At 44.0% G+C, this 21,005-nt stretch overlaps 1 protein-coding gene across 3 annotated transcripts in view; it reads right to left on the reverse strand.

Annotated features, from left to right (window-relative positions):
- tpk1 (thiamin pyrophosphokinase 1) overlaps positions 1 to 21,005 on the reverse strand; it is a 63,525-nt gene that overhangs the window by 30,029 nt on the left and 12,491 nt on the right. For all 3 annotated transcript variants that reach the window (XM_042067232.1, XM_042067233.1, XM_042067234.1), the window contains exons 4-6: positions 11,906 to 11,975; positions 4,020 to 4,092; positions 1,899 to 1,994 (exon numbers count right to left, since the gene is read on the reverse strand). In XM_042067232.1, the coding sequence (XP_041923166.1) occupies positions 1,899 to 1,994; positions 4,020 to 4,092; positions 11,906 to 11,975 (239 nt within the window). The remainder of the gene's footprint in view (positions 1 to 1,898; positions 1,995 to 4,019; positions 4,093 to 11,905; positions 11,976 to 21,005) is intronic.

Consider the following 21,005-nt stretch of genomic DNA (forward strand, 5'->3'; position numbering starts at 1 on the left):
GCTATGTGTGACGTGCCTTTGTAGAGTGATGCATTATGTGATGTGCCTTTGTAGAGTGATGTATTATGTGACGTGCCTTTATAGAGTGCTGTATTATGTGACGTGCCTTTGTAGAGTGCTGTTTTATGTGACGTGCCTTTGTAGAGTGATGTATTATGTGACGTGCCTTTATAGAGTGCTGTATTATGTGACGTGCCTTTGTAGAGTGCTGTATTATGTGACGTGCCTTTGTATAGTGCTGTTTTATGTGACGTGCCTTTGTAGAGTGCTGTATTAGCTATGTGACGTGCCTTTATAGAGTGCTGTATTAGCTATGTGACGTGCACTTCCGCACTAATTCAGTCATCGGCAGGTGGTCGTGTCTTGTTTACAGTGTAGCACACAAACAGTCTATGAACTCAACGTTAACAACATAGAGCAGCTGACCACCACATAACGAGTAGTGCACTGTAGACCTTACCACCACATAACACCACATAACACCACATAACGGTGTAGTGCACTGTAGACCTTACCACCACATAACACCACATAACGAGTAGTGCACTGTAGACCTTCAGTATTGCGTATCCACTGAAAATACTACTGTTACTCCACCACTATCAGAATAAGTCTTAAGACAAACACCCTTGAGGGAAGCCAATTACAAAACAAATGAACAATTAGTCTTTTTTTTGGGGGGGAGGGGGGGGGGAGTTTTTGTTTTTGCTCAGGAGTGGGATGGCCATGCTGGGTGAGTGTTGGGCGAGACTGGAGTCTATCAGGGCTGTCAGCGAGGACTGGAGCGTGCGGAGGAAGAGGTGGAATACGAACCGTGCGGAGGAAGAGGTGGAATAGCAATCTGACAAACACTCATCCTCCTGACGGCTGATGAATGAAGGCGGCGCACGCTGACAGTCACTTGAGGCGACAGAGAACAATAGATTTAGCAAAGGAGTCGGCAAAAAACAGCTTTCACCCCCTTTGCTGTTGCAATAAAACTACAATGGGCAATATACCAGAACATCCATCAATGGCTGTGTCGGGAAGGGGAGAAAATATTGTTAAAAGAAATCTATTTGTCCTCTTTTCCTAGTCTGGACCTGTTTCACATTAGTACTGTGGGCCGCAACGTTCCACCTGATGTCTCTGGATGTCTGCTGACCAATACTGGCCCTCCTGATGTCTCTGGATGTCTGCTGACCAATACTGGCCCTCCTGATGTCTCTGGATGTCTGCTGACCAATACTGGCCCTCCTGATTGCTCCTTTGGGCCGCAGCGTTCTGCGTGATGTCTCTGGATGTCTGCTGGCTAATACTGGCCCTCCTGATTGCTCTGCTGATTGAGCACGGAAGGGGACTGGATCAGAAGCTCACACTGTTTATGAATGAGTCTGTAATCATGCATATGGAGGGAGAGAGAGAGGGAGGGAGAGAGAGAGAGGGGGAGAGAGACAGGGGGGAGAGAGAGAGATAGAGAGGAAGGGAGAGAGAGAGAGGGGGAGAGGGAGAGAGAGAGAAATAAGAGAATAGGATGAACAAATGGAGGAAGAGTCAAAATCAAATAAAAAAATCAAATCAAAAAGGAAGAGAGAGAGAAAGAGAGAGAGAGAGAGAGAGACCACAGGGAGAGATGGAGAGAACAGAATGAAGAATGAAGAATGAAGAAGGGCAGGAGTGGACAGCACAATTGCTGCTTTTTGCTTATTTGCTTGGAGGTCATAATGGGCCCTTTATTCACACTGCCCTGAGCTTCAGGGTTGAAAGAGTATGATGTGATGACAGGAACAGAGGGAGAGAGAGAGAGAAAGAAAGGGAGAGAGAGAATGTGAAAGAGAGAGAAAGAATGAGAAAGAAGGATAGGAGAGGAGGATGAGAGAAAAGGTGCTGGAGGCTATGAAGAATGAGTGCTGTTGTACCTGGAGTTGCTGCTCTTTCATTTTCTCCACCATGATGGCCAGGCACTTTGTGAAATCGGTCAGGTCTTGGTCTGCTGTCTCCATCAGGTTGCAGCCCTGAAAGCACAAGGGAGGTGAACAAAGCCACCTCTCAGTCTCTTTCTCTGCCTGCCTGTCTGTGTGTCTGTGTCTGTCTGTCTGCCTGCCTGCCTGTCTGCCTGTCTGTCTGCCTGCCTGCCTGCCTGCCTGCCTGTCTGTCTGTCTGCCTGTCTGCCTGCCTGCCTGCCTGTGCCTGTCTGTCTGTCTGCCTGCCTGTCTGTCTGTCTGTCTGTCTGTCTGTCTGCCTGTCTGTCTGTCTGTCTGTCTGCCTGTCTGTCTGTCTGTCTGTCTGTCTGTCTGCCTGCCTGTCTGTCTGCCTGTGCCTGCCTGCCTGCCTGTCTGTCTGCCTGCCTGCCTGCCTGTCTGTCAAGGCACCTGTGGCATCTGTGGCAGCGTGTGCTACTGTAGTGAGGAATGTGACTCATGGAGTTGAACTCGGAGCAGGACGTTGGGTGGAAATGTGCTTTTCCTGAGGGCTTCCTTTTGAAGAACTAACTGATGTGTGTGATTTGTTGAACAAAAGAATAGAAAGGTTCAGCGTCCGCCATATTCGCTCACATGTATGTGAAACCTCACAAATGAACAGAACAAAACAGAACAAATATCACTGCAATACTAGCGGCTATTTATTCACGGCAGCATTAAAGAAGCATACCGCTCTGTTGTCTACTATTTTGTAAAAATGTGACAAACAAGTACCAAGTATGACTACCGAAAGGCTAATTAGCTGCTAGTTGGTCTTAAGTTAAAAGCATGCCCAGGGACAAACTAGCTCCTCACTTACAACCCCTGGATATTAACCAGTAAGAGTACAGATTTGTACTATTTGGAATTTTGTAAAGTGTATTGGGACCATGCCACATGGTGATGTTGCACACTAAATAAATTGACTGATTGATTGTTTGATCGATCGATTGATTTAATTTTTGATTGGTTTATTGATTGGATTGAATTTGTTTTCCCTGGATAAGGAAAAGAGTTGCTAGAGGACCCTCTAACTGTAAAGCTGAGCTGTGCGTATAAGTAGTTGATCTGGACTTATAACCTTTTGCAAGTCTGCCAGAAAGACAACATCCCAGGTCTCAGCACTGGCTGGTCAAGTCTGGCTTTTCATACCCCTCCCTCACACCAGAAGCAAAATCAGAACATGGTTACTATGGCAACTTGGAGAAGTGAATGGCTTGAGTGTGAGAGGGCTGCTAAAGTTCAGCAGCAAAAACAGACGTTGAAGGCTGGTCATGAATAAAGAAACACATCTTCATTAAAATATTCAATAGTTTATGTTTACATTATGTTCAATGGTTTATGTTTACGTTAAGATTAAACGGAGAAACAACAACACCATAGGAACACAAGTGTTCTGTGTTCTGTATATTCTCATAGTTTGTACTTAAATGTCAGTGTACAACTGCAGCAGATTTGCTCCTCATGTGACTTCATGTTAGCTTTGTTTACTTCCTGTGTCCTGTTCCACGTGCTCCTTTGTTTACCCTTCTATGCTTTGGTTTATGTAAAGCACATTGAATGACCTCTGATATGAAATGCCCTATATAAATAAACTTGACTTGATTTCTATAGGAGGCATGTGCAAACAACAGTACTTTGGTCCGTTTGAACCAAATTGGGGCAGCCGTGGCCTACTGGTTAGCGCTTCAGACTTGTAACCGGTTCGAACCCCGACCAGTAGGAACAGCTGAAGTGCCCTTGAGCAAGGCACCTAACCCCTCACTGCTCCCCGAGCGCCACTGTAGCAGGCAGCTCACTGCGCCGGGATTAGTGTGTGCTTCACCTCACTGTGTGTTCACTGTGTGCTGAGTGTGTTTCACTAATTCACGGATTGGGATAAATGCAGAGACCAAATTTCCCTCACGGGATCGAAAGACTATACTAATACTAAACTATACTAACCAAGAGGCTCTCTTCTATAGACAATCAAATAGTCCAGATTATGAAGATTATGATTATAATAATTACCTATGCACATTTGATCTGATTCAAATCTTTTAATGCAATACAGCCACAGTAAATATGAAGATGACTTACCTTTTCTTCATAGAAGGCCTTGACATCATGCTTTATAGAATCAAAGTCTCCGCTTATGTAGTCCGGGAGGAAGCTTCAAGGAACAGACAAAAAAAGGGGAAAAAGTGTAATTTGGGCCAGCTATCCGTTTCTTTTTAATACGTCTCAGTCACACAGGGGTCAGTGTGATAAGAGGCAGGAGAAGGCCCACTGACAGGTGTCTGCCCGCCACTCGCTCCCCTGACATTCACCAAACCACTATCTCCATCCCAAGAAACACACAAACACACACATACAGACACACACACACACCCACACGGAGACAGAGAGGCAGGTGAAATGAGCTCTGACAGACAAAGCGCAGCACGCCTGTCTAGCTCTCCAGCCTCTGTGAATACATATGCCATGCCCCAACAACTGTATGGCTATACAGATTTAAGATACAATGCTACAATGACAAGATTTTCTCCGCTTTGGTGAATCAAATATTCCTTTTGAGAGCGACGGATATGTCAAGGTGCCTCTGATTTCCGCTCTTTTTCCCCATTCACTCCTCCATTCTACCTTGAAGGCGCAGAAAGGGGTAATGGGATGCAGTGTTGCTATCTGAAGGTATTAAACCCTCAACATTACGATTTCGCGCGCGAGTGGCTTGTGGATGTAGTCGTTGAGAGTGCGGCTGGCGTTCTGGTTTGCTGGACACAAGCGATACAGTCGGGGATTAGACGGCAAGCTTTATCTTCATCACATGCGCCAGCGCAAAGAGTGTCGGAAACAAACAAGTCCTCACGTCCAAACTCCCCACATGGGCCCACAGATCACCATTACTGGCCCAGCAACAGGGTCCACATGAACAGAGCTCACACCAACTCATATTACTGAGCTCTCCTCAGCCATGACCATAGTCCATGAAACACTGCTTTAGTTGGCACAGGGTGCTTTGCATCCACTGTTTTCTTTTCATTTAGGTATGCATCTGCATTCCTAAACTCCTGGCCAGGAATTATGACTGGTTGAATCACATCCTCTATGCTTACATTCAATTTATATTCTACACGAAGAAGAAATGAAAAGGATTCACAACTCTGCTGTCAAAGTAACAAAGTGGGAAAACAATGAAAATGCCGGAGGCTTTCAGACCGTCTCTGATTGGCCTGTGGTGAAGTCTACAACACCTGCACATTAACTTTCCATGGAGGGCAATATGCCAGGTCAATCTAAGCAACAGCCTGGCTTTCCTTTATCTGAAATGAAAGAAAAACGGAAACCACCATTGTAGTTGTGGAAATGTAGTGCTTTTGTGCTGCAGTTTAATTGTTAAGAGGATAAGAGACTTTTCGAATGGGATGGATTTTGTTTCTCTTTATAGCCTTCACACCCAGAGTATTGCCCTCTCCAATTGACTTCCACCTTAATGAGCAGGCAAGCAGAAATAACCTTGGGAGCAGACGGATCACTGGTGACTTTAAAGAGAAGCAAAATGAGACCTTTCCTCATGACATTTCACTACTAATGCAGCCAAAGGCACACGTCAGCGGAGCCAAAGGCTCACTGAGGAATAATGCACACGCATTCAAGTGTTATGTTAATACCGCAGGGGATGTGAACATTTGTGCGTAGATATTACAAACAGATTCAACATATGGACTTTGGGTTTGAAACGTCTTCATCAACAATTTGATTACTGCATCTGTAAAAATGTATTATGTTTGCCAACATTTGTCCTTACTTCAAATGGATCCTGCTAATAAGATAACTTCTCTTATTTCCCTTCACATATGCGAGAAGATTTACACAAACGTCCAAATAAAAATAAAATTGGCCAACTCCCCTGATAACCATTTCGTCCCATGATACTAAGGAGATCTGAAGGGACTTTCTCTTCACCGCCTGCATTCCTGTATCTTGCCATTCGCATATCAATAGCCAACGCTGGTGGACTGGTTAGCAGAGGCTTGCAATTCAGACCGCTCTCTTGGGAAGCACCCCAAACCCCACAGCGCACCACAGGGTTACTGACATGTCTAATTAACTAAAGGTCTTCAGGCACCTTCTGATCGTGCCCACTCCTTCAAAGGGACGTTTCAGACGCATTACTGGTCTGTAGTGCGTCTGTGATACGTGCGCTGGCACTGTCTGGTGTAGAATAGATAACAACAATTCAGTCAAATGGAATGATACAGGTGTCAACAGCTCTTCGGCCAGGCGGAGAATATAGCACCCTGCCTTGAGGCAGTAAGGAGACGCTTGTAGACTTCCAGAACTTGAGGAGAAATAACTAGCTGAACATGGAGCATCTAACGTGGGAGGCCTGGGGGTGATTTCCCCTTGCTATCTAACGCTCTCCTCTGCTGTGTGCAAATGACTTAAAGGCTCTTTAAAATCACATCAGGCCAAACCCTCTTCACTTGATTACGCCAACACACAATCACTAGCTGATTACGCCCAGGCCTCTCAGCATCCCCTTACTTACCAATCAGGAGAGGTCAGTCAGTCAACACACACACACACACACACACACACACACACACACAACACACACACAAACACACAACACAACACACACACACACACACACAAGCACACACATGCATACACGCCCACACACAAACTCACACAGACACACACACACACAGACACACACACACAGAGACACACACACAGCCAACATCTGGAATAATAACCGTATAATAGCATAATAATAACAGCAATAAAAATCTCAACCCCTCCAAAACAAAACAAACATAACTAAAACCATTATGAGAAATCTGCATTTTCCAAAGATGTTTTTCCTGAAGGATAGTGTTGCCTAGATTGCCGTGTCCAATGAAATATGTAGGGAGGAAAAAAAGGAACTCTGACATTTAACGCAAACCGAAGTCATTAAAAATGCAATTATTATAACTTTATCTCCACCCGCGTCCAAATCCTCAGCAACTTATTACCCCTGGCGTGGCGCGCGGAGCTGCGTCGTGCCGTGATGGCGGAGGATGGTCCTGCGCAGGTCCTGCGCTGTACACAGCAGGGCTGGATAACATGGCAGCACGGAAAAAAGGAAACACAAGCAGAGCCCATCTCCTGGCTAACTCTATTACAGACAAGCAGAGCCCATCTCCCGGCTAACTCTATTACAGACAAGCAGAGCCTATCTCCCGGCTAACTCTATTACAGACAAGCAGAGCCCATCTCCCGGCTAACTCTATTACAGACAAGCAGAGCCTATCTCCTGGCTAACTCTATTACAGACAAGCAGAGCCCATCTCCTGGCTAACTCTATTACAGACAAGCAGAGCCCATCTCCCGGCTAACTCTATTACAGACAAGCAGAGCCTATCTCCTGGCTAACTCTATTACAGACAAGCAGAGCCCATCTCCTGGCTAACTCTATTACAGCTAACTCTATTACAGACAAGCAGAGCCCATCTCCCGGCTAACTCTATTACAGACAAGCAGAGCCCATCTCCCGGCTAACTCTATTACAGACAAGCAGAGCCTATCTCCTGGCTAACTCTATTACAGACAAGCAGAGCCCATCTCCTGGCTAACTCTATTACAGACAAGCAGAGCCCATCTCCCGGCTAACTCTATTACAGACAAGCAGAGCCTATCTCCTGGCTAACTCTATTACAGACAAGCAGAGCCCATCTCCTGGCTAACTCTATTACAGCTAACTCTATTACAGACAAGCAGAGCCCATCTCCCGGCTAACTCTATTACAGACAAGCAGAGCCCATCTCCCGGCTAACTCTATTACAGACAAGCAGAGCCTATCTCCTGGCTAACTCTATTACAGACAAGCAGAGCCTATCTCCTGGCTAACTCTATTACAGACAAGCAGAGCCCATCTCCCGGCTAACTCTATTACCTGTAAAACACACAGCACAAAGAAAAAAAAAAAACATAATGCGTTTTGACTCCAGATTTCTGATTGCCTTCAGGTGACAAATTATCCAGACCCTGAAATGCTGTTAGGGAGTGTTGCCATTCAATTACGCTTTCACACCTGCCTGTTGGAGTTAATTAACCTTTCATATGGGGACGGCGGCCTCAGGAGCCCACTCTGCTGGGCTGTGGCGTGGGCAGGGCTGGGCTCAGGAGATCTGCTGGAGCAGGGGGCTGTGGGGTGGGCAGGGCTGGGCTCAGGAGCCTCGGCTGGCCAAACTTCCTCCAAGATTTATTAGGGGCCATGCTTAATGGCAGGCATTTTGTAACCGTGTTGAGAAACAGCTCCTCTCACAGCCTCCCCACCGCCAGCGATACACGGCATAAATTTAACATTATCCACGGCAGCCAGGGAAAAGGAATAAACTCATACACACACACATACACACACACAACAGCAAGCACATATCACCAGTTACGCACACCAGCGTCTCCTTGCTAGGGGGACGGTTCAGTGCAGCCATTCGTGCTTCCAGAACGCTGGCCTTCATTAAACTTAATTGCAAACTAAAAAGGTCATAAGGAACCATCTCGCTGAGCAGGGTGTGAGGTTATTATGGGCTATGTGTGGGTAGTTCAGCGAAGTCCGTTCTATAAAAGATTGCATTACAGATGCAACATTGCAATGATGTCATTATTTTTGCCCAGTTAACAACTGGGCAGAAGTCTGTCATCATAGGGCACCCTGAACTCATTTCAACATACTGAGGGGAAGCCTGAACTTCTGATTGGTCCTCCTTTCCAAGGCATTTTGCAAAAGATGACTAGTTTCCTAAAGTGCCTCGTCAGTTCAGGAGGCCTTAGTGTATTCATTTGCACAAACACAGTCCTTTGATGATGTTCCAGCAATCAGCAATCACAATTAAAATAAATAAATAAATAAATAAATAAATAAATAAATATTCTCCTTTGTGAGTGGGAGCCATGACAACAATGTCTGCTCTGCACACATATGGTGATCTAGCGAGAAAGAAAGCAGGAGAGAGAGAGAGAGAGAGAGAGTGAGAGGGAGAGAGAGAGTGAGAGAGAGAGGGAGAGAGAGATGGAGAGAGAGAGCAAGCGAGAGGGAGAGAGAGAGAGAGGGAGAGGGAGAAAGAGAGCGAGAGGGAGAGAGAGTGAGAGGGAGAGAGAGAGTGAGAGAGAGGTAGAGGGAGAGCGAGAGGGAGAGAGAGAGTGAGAGAGTGAGAGGGAGAGAGAGAGCGAGAGGGAGAGAGAGAGTGAGAGGGAGAGCGAGAGGAAGAGATGGAGAGAGAGAGTGAGAGGGAGAGAGAGAGCGAGAGGGAGAGATGGAGAGAGTGAGAGGGAAAGAGAGAGGGAGAGCGAGAGGGAGAGCGAGAGATGGAGAGAGAGAGTAAGAGGGAGAGAGAAAGTGAGAGGGAGAGAGAGAGTGAGAGGGAGAGAGAGAGTGACAGGGAGAGAGAGAGAGGGAGAGAGAGAGCGATCGGAAGAGAGTGCTCGGTAAGAGTCGCTCCCAGGGACACGTATTGATGTCCGCATACTATCATAAGGATGCAGCAATGACAGGTTTGAGTGTTCTGAGATCTGGCTGGTACATTTTGCTTCCAGTTGATAAACCATGGGAGAGACTTGGCAGAAGACAACGGGGCTCACAACCGGTCACCATAGACACAGGACAACAACCTGTCACCCTAGACACAGGACAACAACCTGTCACTCTAGACACAGGACAACAACCGGTCAATCTAGACACAGGACAACAACCGGTCACTCTAGACACAGGACAACAACCAGTCACTCTAGACACAGGACAACAACCTGTCACTCTAGACCAGGGGTGGGCAAACTGCGGCCCGCGGGCCGGATCCGGCCCGCCGAGCATTTTCATCCGGCCCGCCGAGCATTTAATTTGGTTATCAGGCTGCTCGCTATTTTATTCCTGCGATAGAGACGACGTTGGTTAGCTTTACCGCAAACTGCTTTTCACTCTCCTTAGAGAACGTTTGCAATGTCAATGTCAAAACATCATGTTTAATAGAGATAACATCATGTTAAACTAAGTTAACTCTTAGTTATCTCCTTTGCAGCAGATCTAACGTGAACATTATGCGATCCATTTAATTGGGAACAGAGCCATATAAAGGTACCTTTATATAGCTCTGATTGGGAATGCGTCTGCACTCACGAGAGGGAGAGAGAGCCGCAGGTTCCAGCTGGCTTGTCATTGTTGATAATTGATATCTCCTTCTTATAAGAAACTTTTAAAAGGAAATCATGAAGGCAACAGTAGTTCCCACTACTGACCATTTAAAAACTGTGAGAGGGCCCAGCCGTAGGTACAGCACTAGCCATAGCAGAGCAGGCAGAAGATCATTGAGAAATAAACGTGAATTAAAGCGACAGTGCACAATTTATACATTTGTTAAACAGCATAAAATTAGCAGTATTTTTAAGCAATTCATATTTTAAAAGAAATACTTTTCATACTAAATTATAGGCTATATTTTTTTTATAAAAAATGTATGTATGTGTCGTATGGGGGGGGGTCGGGGAGGGTGGTTGTTGTGCGGCCCGCCGGCCAATTTTCAAAACCCAATGTGGCCCTTGAGCCAAAAAGTTTGCCCACCCCTGCTCTAGACACAGGACAACAACCTGCCACCCTAGACACAGGACAACAACCTGTCACTCTAGACACAGGACAACAACCGGTCACTCTAGACACAGGACAACGACCGGTCACTCTAGACACAGGACAACAAGCAATTTCCCCCACTGGGCCCCACGGCCCACTTCCACATTGATATTTGCTTTTTAAATCCACTTTATAGTGCTATTGTACATAAATATACAACCATGACATGTTTACATCAATCAAATATGAAACAGAAGCAGCTATGCTTTAATGTAAATATTTCTGTTTTAAACAACTACCTGTAATGGGAGAATTATGTTATGGATTAACACCACTGCGACTTCTTGGCATGTTTAAACACTGTCAACAGGCAGACAAGCGTATAATGGGAAAAGTGACGTAGTGACAGACTAAAGCCTCCAAAAGAGCAGCAGAGGAGCACCAAGCTAAGCTAGCAAACAATCTGTTTGGAAATTGGTTTCAGCAAGAGTTTGCATTTGTAGTTGACATAAAGGAACCATCCCATTCTGTCACATTACTACTGTCAAGATAGGCAAGCACAGTAGACTGCAGAAAATCTGTTCACACCATAAATAAACAATGAAACAGCACTGATGGAAAACGTTGAAAACACTCTCCAAAGTAGACCCAAATCAGTAAATATTCAACCTGACAGATGCATCACTAACTTCTAATTTACATATTTTGTTGTGAAACAACACAACCAGTTTCTTAAGAGACTGGGCTGTCCAGAAACTGCCTCTAGCCACCTGATTGGCCTTCATGAACTGGTGTGGCAGATAAAAGACCCAATAGCTAACAGAGGACACAGACAATCCTGCAACAGCCTTTTGGGGATATATCTTCTGATTGAATATGATTTTGATGTGACCTGAAATTTAAGAAAAACAACAAAGTCTATTAACGCTACCAACCATGCCTACAGTGGATCTGTCCTGTCAGAAAGTGCTAGCACATGATGGATGGTCAGTCAGGAGAGAGTGTAATCCCATGTCCAGCCCAGAACCCAGGCCCCTCTCTCTCCCTGACAGGCAAGGCCTGAGACTCTGTTCTCTAGGTTTAAAGGGATGTGTCTGTTCTCTGGGTTTAGAGGGATGTGTCTGTTCTCTGGGTTTTAAGGGATGTGTCTGTTCTCTGGGTTTTAAGGGATGTGTCATACGCGGTCCTGACACCACAGCCTCTGTGATAGCTGTCTCATTGCAGAGAGAGGGAGGAGGATGTGTGTGTGTGTCTGTGTGGGGTATGTGTGTGTGTGTGTGTGGGGGGGGGGGGGGGGGGTGATGGAATGGGGGACTGCCACAAGTTCACACCATTAACGTAGTCAATAAGTGGACACCAAGACGGCCATTCTCACCTCTCTCGTGTCCCAGCAGTGAGGTCATAGAGGTGGTTGGCCCCTCCGTCCGCACAGGCACGCAGCAGTGCTGGAACACACACACACACACACACACATTTCAATCAGAAGACAAACACACACTTGTAACTTGATGTCAGAGTTCAGCTTGATAGACTACAAAACACTTTAAAAAACGATACAGAATCTCAGCTCTTCCACATGTGTCTTAGACACTTTGCCTACCAATTTCTTCAAAACTGTTTTTCACCTCATAGCGGCGGATGTCCTTCAAATTGTAAATGTATCACTGCTGTCTGGCACTTTTCCTAAGTCACATTTTGATTACTTTCAGTCTGGTTTTCGGGCAAATCACAGCACTGAAACAGCTCTCATTAAAGTTTCCAATGACATACGCCTCAACACAGATTCAGGTAAAACATCAGTCCTAGTGCTACTGGACCTTAGTGTAGCATTTGACACTGTTGATCACAATATTTTACTACACAGACTAGAACACTGGGTTGGATTTACAGGCATAGTTATCAGCTGGCTAAAATCATATCTACAAGAAAGAAGCTTCTTTGTTGCCATCGGAAATTGTACCTCAACACCAACATCCTTGACCTGTGGTGTTCCCCAGGGGTCGATCTTGGGGCCACTATTATTCAACCTCTATATGCTCCCACTCGGACAAATCATTCAAAATAATTTTATTTCATATCATAGCTATGCAGATGACACACAAATGTACTTAGCACTGTCACCAAACGACTGGTCCTCTTGAATCAATGTGTCAGTGTATAGAACAAATCAACACCTGGATGTCTCAACATTTTCTTCAGCTGAACAAAGAAAAAACACATTGAATGACCTCTGTGTATGAAATGCGCTATATAAATAAACTTGACTTGAGACACACACACACACACACACACACACACACACACACACACACACACACACACACATTAGCAGAGACACAAACACACACACACACACACACACACACACACACACGTGTTAGCAGACATAAACACATATGCACACACAGCAAATGGACACAAACTCACACCGCCACAACCTTGCGCACAAATGTATATAAAATTATAAATACACACGCACACATTATGATGCTACACATGAGCGCACATCATGAATGCACACAATAATGTGCCACATCCACGTGCACCACACACACACCCAGACACACACACACACCTACACAGCACAGCTTTAGATAGATAGATAGATAGATACTTTATTGATCCCCAAGGGGAAATTCAAGGTCTCAGTAGCATACAGACATCACACACAACATTACAATAGAGACAGTAGAAGATAAGAGAAACTAACAAAACTAAATACTAAATATACTATATAAATTAAATTAAAAAAAAATCACAGTGTGCTTGAGGATGATCAAGCATGAGACGCTTGCAGTGATAGGGCCGGGACTGGCCTGTAGTTCTGTGTGCATGGTAAGGTGTTCAAGAGAGTGAGTGTCATGGTGAAGGTGCAAAAAGTAGTCCAGCAGTAGTGCAACAGTGCAAGAATAAGGTCTAGAGACCAGCATGAATAATATGGACAAATAGGAGAGTAAAGTAAAGTATAATGTAGACAAGGTAATATAAAAAACAATGCTCCGTAACGAGCACACACCATGAAGGACTTTATACCTTGACCCCACCCCCCCACACTCAATCATCCTCATTTCCACATATCAAGAGCCCCACCCCCCACCCAATCATCCTCATTTCCACACCTCAACAGACCCACCTCCCACCCCCCACCCAATCATCCTCATTTCCACATATCAAGAGCCCCACCCCCCACCCAATCATCATCATTTCCACAACTCAAGAGCCCCACCCAATCATCATCATTTCCACAACTCAAGAGACCCACCTCCCACCCAATAATCATCCTTTCCACAACTCAAGAGACCCACCCCCCTACCCTATCATCATCCTTTCCACAACTCAAGAGACCCACCCCCCCCACCCCCCCACCCTATCATCATCATTTCCACAACTCAAGAGCCCCACCCCCCCACCCCTTACCCTATCATCATCCTTTCCACAACTCAAGAGACCCACCCCCCCACCCCCCTACCCTATCATCATCATTTCCACAACTCAAGAGCCCCACCTCTCCACCAAACAGACACTTCTTCAATACCTTCCCCACCAATACCATCTTTTGAATATTTCTCATAAAGGCTGGGGAGCCTACAATAGAAAAAAAGTGACATGAAGACGAGTATCTAGTGCATCACCCAGTGGGGGTGGGGGGGCATGTGTGAGTTTCAGAGCCATCTTGGTAAGTCTGTGACACAGCGAAATTAAAACAGAGCCATTATTTAGGGCTCTGGCTGCCATGACACTAACGGCTCCTCCGGAATGTCTCCAGAGGAACAAATCATGCCCCACACACACACACACACACACACACACACACACACCTAAGGTCAGGTCGCCCTGCCAAAGTTATTACGCCGCTGATAAGCATTATGCCACTCGGGCTGGGTGCCGCCCGGTGAAAGGAAATACAGCAGCCATGCCAACAAGACAGAGAGAGACACTGGCACCTTCCTTGGTACACTTGCAATAGAAGTACCTGAAGGCGGCACCTCTGGTTCCGTTAAACTCGGTGTTCTGCTAGATAGCCAAATCCCCAGTGCACTCAGAGAGTTCCAACCCCTGTGCTGGAATTAACATACTTTAGTCTTTGATGTGCAACGTGCTGGCGCTTATATATTCATTTATTTATCTATTTCAGTAAGCCTACAAATAAAACTAAACATTTGACAGAGGATGTAGTCCCATGAGAGCGCATGGTCACACTTTTTACATGAATTTAAAGCAGTTGCGCAGTTTCACTGAATACATTAGGTGGTTTTGAAACATACTGAGAGACAGGCAACTGTGCTTTTGAAGTCTCATTATAGTAAATCATTTATGTAAATGCACAAGAAAAGACCTATAGATGAGTCAGTGATCAATGCCTATAGATGAGTCAGTGATCAATGCCAAAATAAGTTATTCTCAACTGTATACAGTACCAACTATGCAAAACTCCACTGTGAAACAAAGTTACGTTAAACACTGTTATCCATCCCACTATAAAAGCAAAACACTGTATAGTGGTATGTCTGTCAGTTGGTGGGTGTGTCTTTCTGCATACTTTTCATCCAATCAATTTCACCCTTATTAGCCAGTTTATTCCTGAGGACCATTGGTTGTGAGATGCAGAAAAGGTCATTAAAAGACAACATGGGAATGGATCCTGATCTCTCCAGTGTGGCAACCAACACCAGATGCAGTGTAAATGTGGCCATGTTTTGTTCGGGTTCCGAGCTAGTTGTTACAACTGGCCAACGATGAAGAACATCTAATATACATACTGTTTACGTATCTGCCTTCCTAATATAAAGCTTCCCATACCACTGACAGGAGAGGAAATAGTCAAACCGAGAAAGAAAAGACCGGCATCAATCGGTCCCCTTGGGAATTTCTTGAGCTGTATTATTTGGTTGCATACACGACAGTTCCCTAAAGTAATGAGGCAGCTAATCCTACACTGTTTATGATTCAGTGTCATCCTGACAGCCAGATTTCCCTTATTGTGAGCAATTCTTGATTGGTCCTGGTCTGTCTAAGTCAATCTATGGATATAAATTTGATAACGAAATTAGATTTGATATGGTCTAAGTGGATTAATTAATCCCTGAGGTTAACTATGGTATTAAACCTACATGGGCGTTTGATCTTAAATGGCTTTTTGAAAACATGAGGATTTGCTATGGTGTGTGGGGGGGAAAAGTGGAGGAAAAGGGGGAACACTGCTCTGATACGCCGACGTTATAAAACAAACTCCAGGAAAATGCAAAAGAATCAAATAAAGGCCACAGGGGGCTGGAATTTGCGGGGGAAGAATTTTTGGTCTAAAAAGTTGACGAGATGGTGCTAGAAACAAAAAGGAGAAATACAGTATGAGAGATAAAAGGAAATGTAGTCAGCGCTTAACCCGCTATCTGGCCTCCCTCTGGGCCGTGCCAGTCGCCACGCGGGTCCAGACACATCTGATTATTGGTTTACATTTGCATTTTGTGTTCTTTGAACCTCCCCCAAAAATAAATACCTCAACTATTTGTTGACCTATTTCCATATATTACACAGCACCTAGGCTGGATGAGAACAGCGCACACAAAGCTGTCATTCTGACACAATGCTGTCATATTTTTGGAGACTGCTTTGGAAGAAAAAAAAAGAAAAAGCATTTTCAAGTAACGTTAAAGGCTTACAGAAGAGGCTCATTTCAGCAAAGATGCTATCAGACAGAACTACTTCCTCAGTTACATCTCTCACAGAAGAACAGCGTAGGGGGCACCTGCTGGGAACAGGACTTGGCAGGAGTGATTTAAATGCAAATGAATCATTATTTCTGACACTACACTAGTGATCCAGTGTGCAGCAGCAAACAAGAGCACCTCCACGATGCATGAGCCCGATAAAAGCACTCAAGCAGCTTCCTCAGAAACATACAGCATCTGAAATCACAAAAAGAGTACAACTCTGCGCACTAGCAAACATCAACTTGATGACCTTACGATTATGGCTAAAAGTTGGGTCTTATAACATTGTAATAGCTATGACAACCATGTCCTGTCAATTTCAGGCCCAGCGTTTTTGTCAGGAGAAGAGGGTTTTTTTTTTTTTTCGCTCCTATAGCAACGGCAGCGGTAGCTCTGCTAAGAGCTCGGAGAGTGTGTTTTGTCTGCTGAGAGCTCGGAGAGTGTGTTTTGTCCAGCGCTCCGCGCTCACCCATGCCTGAGGTTACAGGAGGGTGCAGTGCGGAGCAGAGGCCTTTATCACGCCGGAACACATTTTAAAGATGAGGACATCTCTGGACAGATAACCTTGTAAATAACCACTTCATTATCCTCCCCAGGTACAGCACTTCTTCTTGTCAAGAACTTTGCCGTCCGGTGCTGTGTTTTATGGCCTGGGGCTATTGATGAGCTCGGCCAGGCTGGACTTGATTTAGTGGTCTGAGCTGAGCTGAGCTGGAAAGGGAAAGGAGGGGGGGGTGGGGGTGGGGGGGGGGGGGGGGGGGGGGGGGGGTCTGCCATAAATCCACTAAGGGCAAACAGTCAAAGAGCTAAACTGAAAAGTTAATTACTCCCTTACATACAATAATGAAAGAATGATTATATTTGTGCTTCCGTGACCAACTCCTCTGCAGTTGTTGTCATTTGAGCGCCATGCACCCCCCCCCCCCCCCATCTTTTCTTTTCCAGATGGTAGATTTACAGTAGTGCTTGACCTCGCTGAAGAGAACACATGGCCTGTCACTTCTTGTTAAACTGACTGTCTCTAAGCAGACAGAAGAGCAATGTGTGCAGAGTGTCTCTGCAAGTATCCATCACGACCAGCATATTCCAGTCATTTGGCAGTGGAATTATTCATGCAGATTGACAGTGTCAAGACTGACCTCTTGACTTGAAGTCAAACAGACAGCACAGCTCTGGAATGGCGTACATGAAGCCCTCACGCCATCTGCGCTCAACACACAACTGAACTCAAGTCAATCCAACCAAGCAAAACACTTCATAACAGAGTCTCTGTTTTCCACTGTTTTTATGCCTTTGCAGACACAGCAGTTCAGTCACCTATTTATTGTTCCAGTTTTCTTCATCCTGGTCTTCCACAGAAGTATGAGGGAGCACCACACCGGCGCATACATGTCTTATCTTGTCTGTTCTCTCAAACTACAAATTGATTTTCACATGTAAAGACCCAATTCATATTCTCAAAGTATTTTGACCTTAAAGCAGCAATATGAAATGTTGGTCTAAAACAGTGGTCCCCAAACTACGGCCCACCACATCATTTTGGGTGGCCTCCCAAAAAACCGTGGTATATAGCATCCGGCCCGCATGGGAGTACGACATCGTCAAACTATAACCTCCGCAATTTCCCCCATTCATTCTCTATGGCGAGTCTTAACAGTACACATGTAATACTCTTTTTGTCCACTGGTGGTTGTTTTGGCGCTGTTTCGCGTTTTCCATCGAAAACGGAATGAAATGTACCAGCCTACCTGCAAACAATGTAAGAGGCCTATGCTGACTGCATCAGTGCTCAAAGTATTCTAAAAGTTTATCCATTAATTGTTAATAACTAACTAACTTCTATTCAAGTCATATTTCTGGGACTTTCTGGGATATTTATTACAGTGCATGAAAATGCACTGTACTGTTCTTCCTTCTGTCTTAACCCAGTTAATGCAGCTTCAACCGTTTAACGCAGAAACTTCATTCAAACTATGTTACGTAGGTCTTACTTAGGACATGGGTGCTTTGTACATTTCATCTTTGTAACTTTTATACTTTTTAAACTATTAATTAAAAACTATTGACAATTTCCCCATAGACTTAACATTGGCCTTTATGACATCATAGCAATTAGAATCTTATGCCAGGTGGCCAGGCCACCTGGATCAACTGTCAGTTTCTCAGGCTTTAAGCATACAGTCTCATTCTCTTAAGACTATTCACCTATTTAACTGTTAACAGTCATTCCAACTATATTAAACCTCATCTACCTAGCAAATAATTTAACCATTTTAACTATCCACCTATTTAACTGTTCAGTCATTCCAACTATATTAAACCTCATCTATCTAGCAAATAGTTTAACCTTTTAAGCTCTTCACCTATTTAACTGTTCAGTCATTCCAATTATATTAAACCTCATCTACCTAGTGCAGTCATTCCAACAATATTAAACATCATCTACCTAGTTCAGTCATTCCAACTACATTAAACCTTATCTACCTAGTAAATAATTTAACCATTTAAACTATCCACCCATTTAACTGTTCAATCATTCCAACTATATTAAACCTCATCTACCTAGAAAATCATTTAACCATTTAAGCCATCCAATTATTTAACTATTCAGTCATTCCAACTATATTAAACCTCATCATGTTGGTTGACAATTAGCACATCATCTGTTTTAACAATATATTTCACACCATATGTTTTGCATTTTCATGCACTGGTAATTCCCTGGAATTGCGTTTTCTAGTTACAGTGCATGAATTCTTCTTCTTCTTCTTCTTCTTCTTCTTCTTCTTCTTCCCACCAAATTTCTGCGTCTAATTCAGCTTTAACCGTTTAATGTAGAAACTTCGTTCAAACTTTGTAACGTAGGTCTTGAAAAGGACACGTGGGGAATGTATTTTTCACTTTTGTAAACTTTATACTTTTTGAGATATTAATAAACAACTAGAAAATTTTATTTCGAGGAAATTACTAGTGCATGAAAATATAAACATACTGTATATTAACATAAAATGCCAAACAAACTTTTATTTGGAAACAGTTGGCAGGAGTCATAGTTGATAACAACTGACAGTTGAAATGGCTGAACAGTTAAATAGTTGAGTAGTTTAAATAGTTAAATTATTTAATAGTGAATTATTGTAGTGCGGACATTTATTTTTAAACAGTTGTGGGCAGAGGAAATAGTAGTCTTAAGAGAGCCAGATTGTATGCTTAAAGCCGGAGACAGAGTATATAGTTTAAAAGTTGAATGTAGATAGTGTAATGGATGTTGATAGACAGAAAGTTGAATGGATGTTGATAGGCAGATTGCTTAATGGATGTTGGTGGATAGTTTAATGGGTGGATGAGTGAATGGTTTGAAGAGGATGAATGGATAGAAAGTTGGATGGAATGTGCCTTATATCCTTGTAGAATGGAGAGACACAGAGAGAGTTGGCCTAGTTAAGCAGAAAGCAGTTGATACAGGTGCAATCAGTTTAACTGGCCCTTTGATGGGTCCTAGTATGGTTATGGTTATGGTTATGGATTTAGCAGACGCCTTTGTCCAAAGCGACACATAAATACAAAACAACATAATAATATTTAAAATTTCCTCGAAATTACATTTTCTAGTTTCTATTTTTTATTCATTCGTTCAAATGTTCATACAAAGAGTTCACAAAGTTCTCATAAGGTGAGTGAAAGTTAAACACAGCTAACAATGGTATTAAATTGCAATAGCCTATGATTAAATGTAATGGAATATTCAACTAAGGTAGACTGCTGTTCACAGCACTAAGCTATTTATGGTTACTGATATACTCCGAGTCTCTGGCCCTCTCTTAGAGCCAGGCATAGTGAGCTGGCCCTCGGAAGAAAACGTTTGGGGACCACTGGTCTAAAACTAGCAAGCTGGCTCCCTAAAAGGCCTGCAACACCATGACATCACCACCCAGGGTCCTGTTGGCAGTGGTAGTGCTGGTCAGTAACTGGTGCGTTTTAGCAAATAGTCAGCAAGGTCCTGCTGTGAAATGTTTTCTTTCAGTTATGTGGTGTGTTTGTTCCTGGATTATTACAGAATCTTCACTCGGAATTGAATGGATACAACACGGATATATGACAATCATGTTAGATAAACCACATAACAGATATATGACAATCATGTTAGATAAACCAAATAACGGATATATGACAATTATGTTAGATAAACCAAATAATGTCTGATGGACTCTGACTGGTGCATTTCAAACAAGCAGTGAACAGATGGGGAAAGGTTGAGGATTTTCTGGTCAATTTATGTGACTAATAAGAAAATATGCGGTAAATTGTTGATTTTACGTTAATTTCCACAATTACAAAATTGCGAAAAACTGAAGGGACATACTCTAAGGACGTATCCCACTTCACTTCACTTGCTCACTAAGAAGAAATAAACAGCAGTGTCCGTTAACAAACTTCTATAAAGTTACACCGATAAGATTTAGAAGAAAACAAAAGTCCACCAGATAGCGAGGGTCTCCTGCAGCAGAGAGAACTCTTTCTGAAACCCACATACAGAGAGGTGCCGAGATGGACCAGTTCCAGGAGGTGTGTTTCTTTGAGGTGTGTTTCTTTGAGAAATGTGTGCAGCGCGGCTTTGATCACAGCGGCTCCTCAGAGCCTCGTGCACACACACACACACACACACACACACACACACCACACACACACACACACACACACACACACACACACACACACACACACACACCACACACACACCACACACACACACATCTCTGCCGC

The sequence above is a fragment of the Alosa sapidissima genome, chromosome 17 (assembly GCF_018492685.1).
Source record: "Alosa sapidissima isolate fAloSap1 chromosome 17, fAloSap1.pri, whole genome shotgun sequence".
Taxonomy (NCBI): Eukaryota; Metazoa; Chordata; class Actinopteri; order Clupeiformes; family Clupeidae; genus Alosa; species Alosa sapidissima.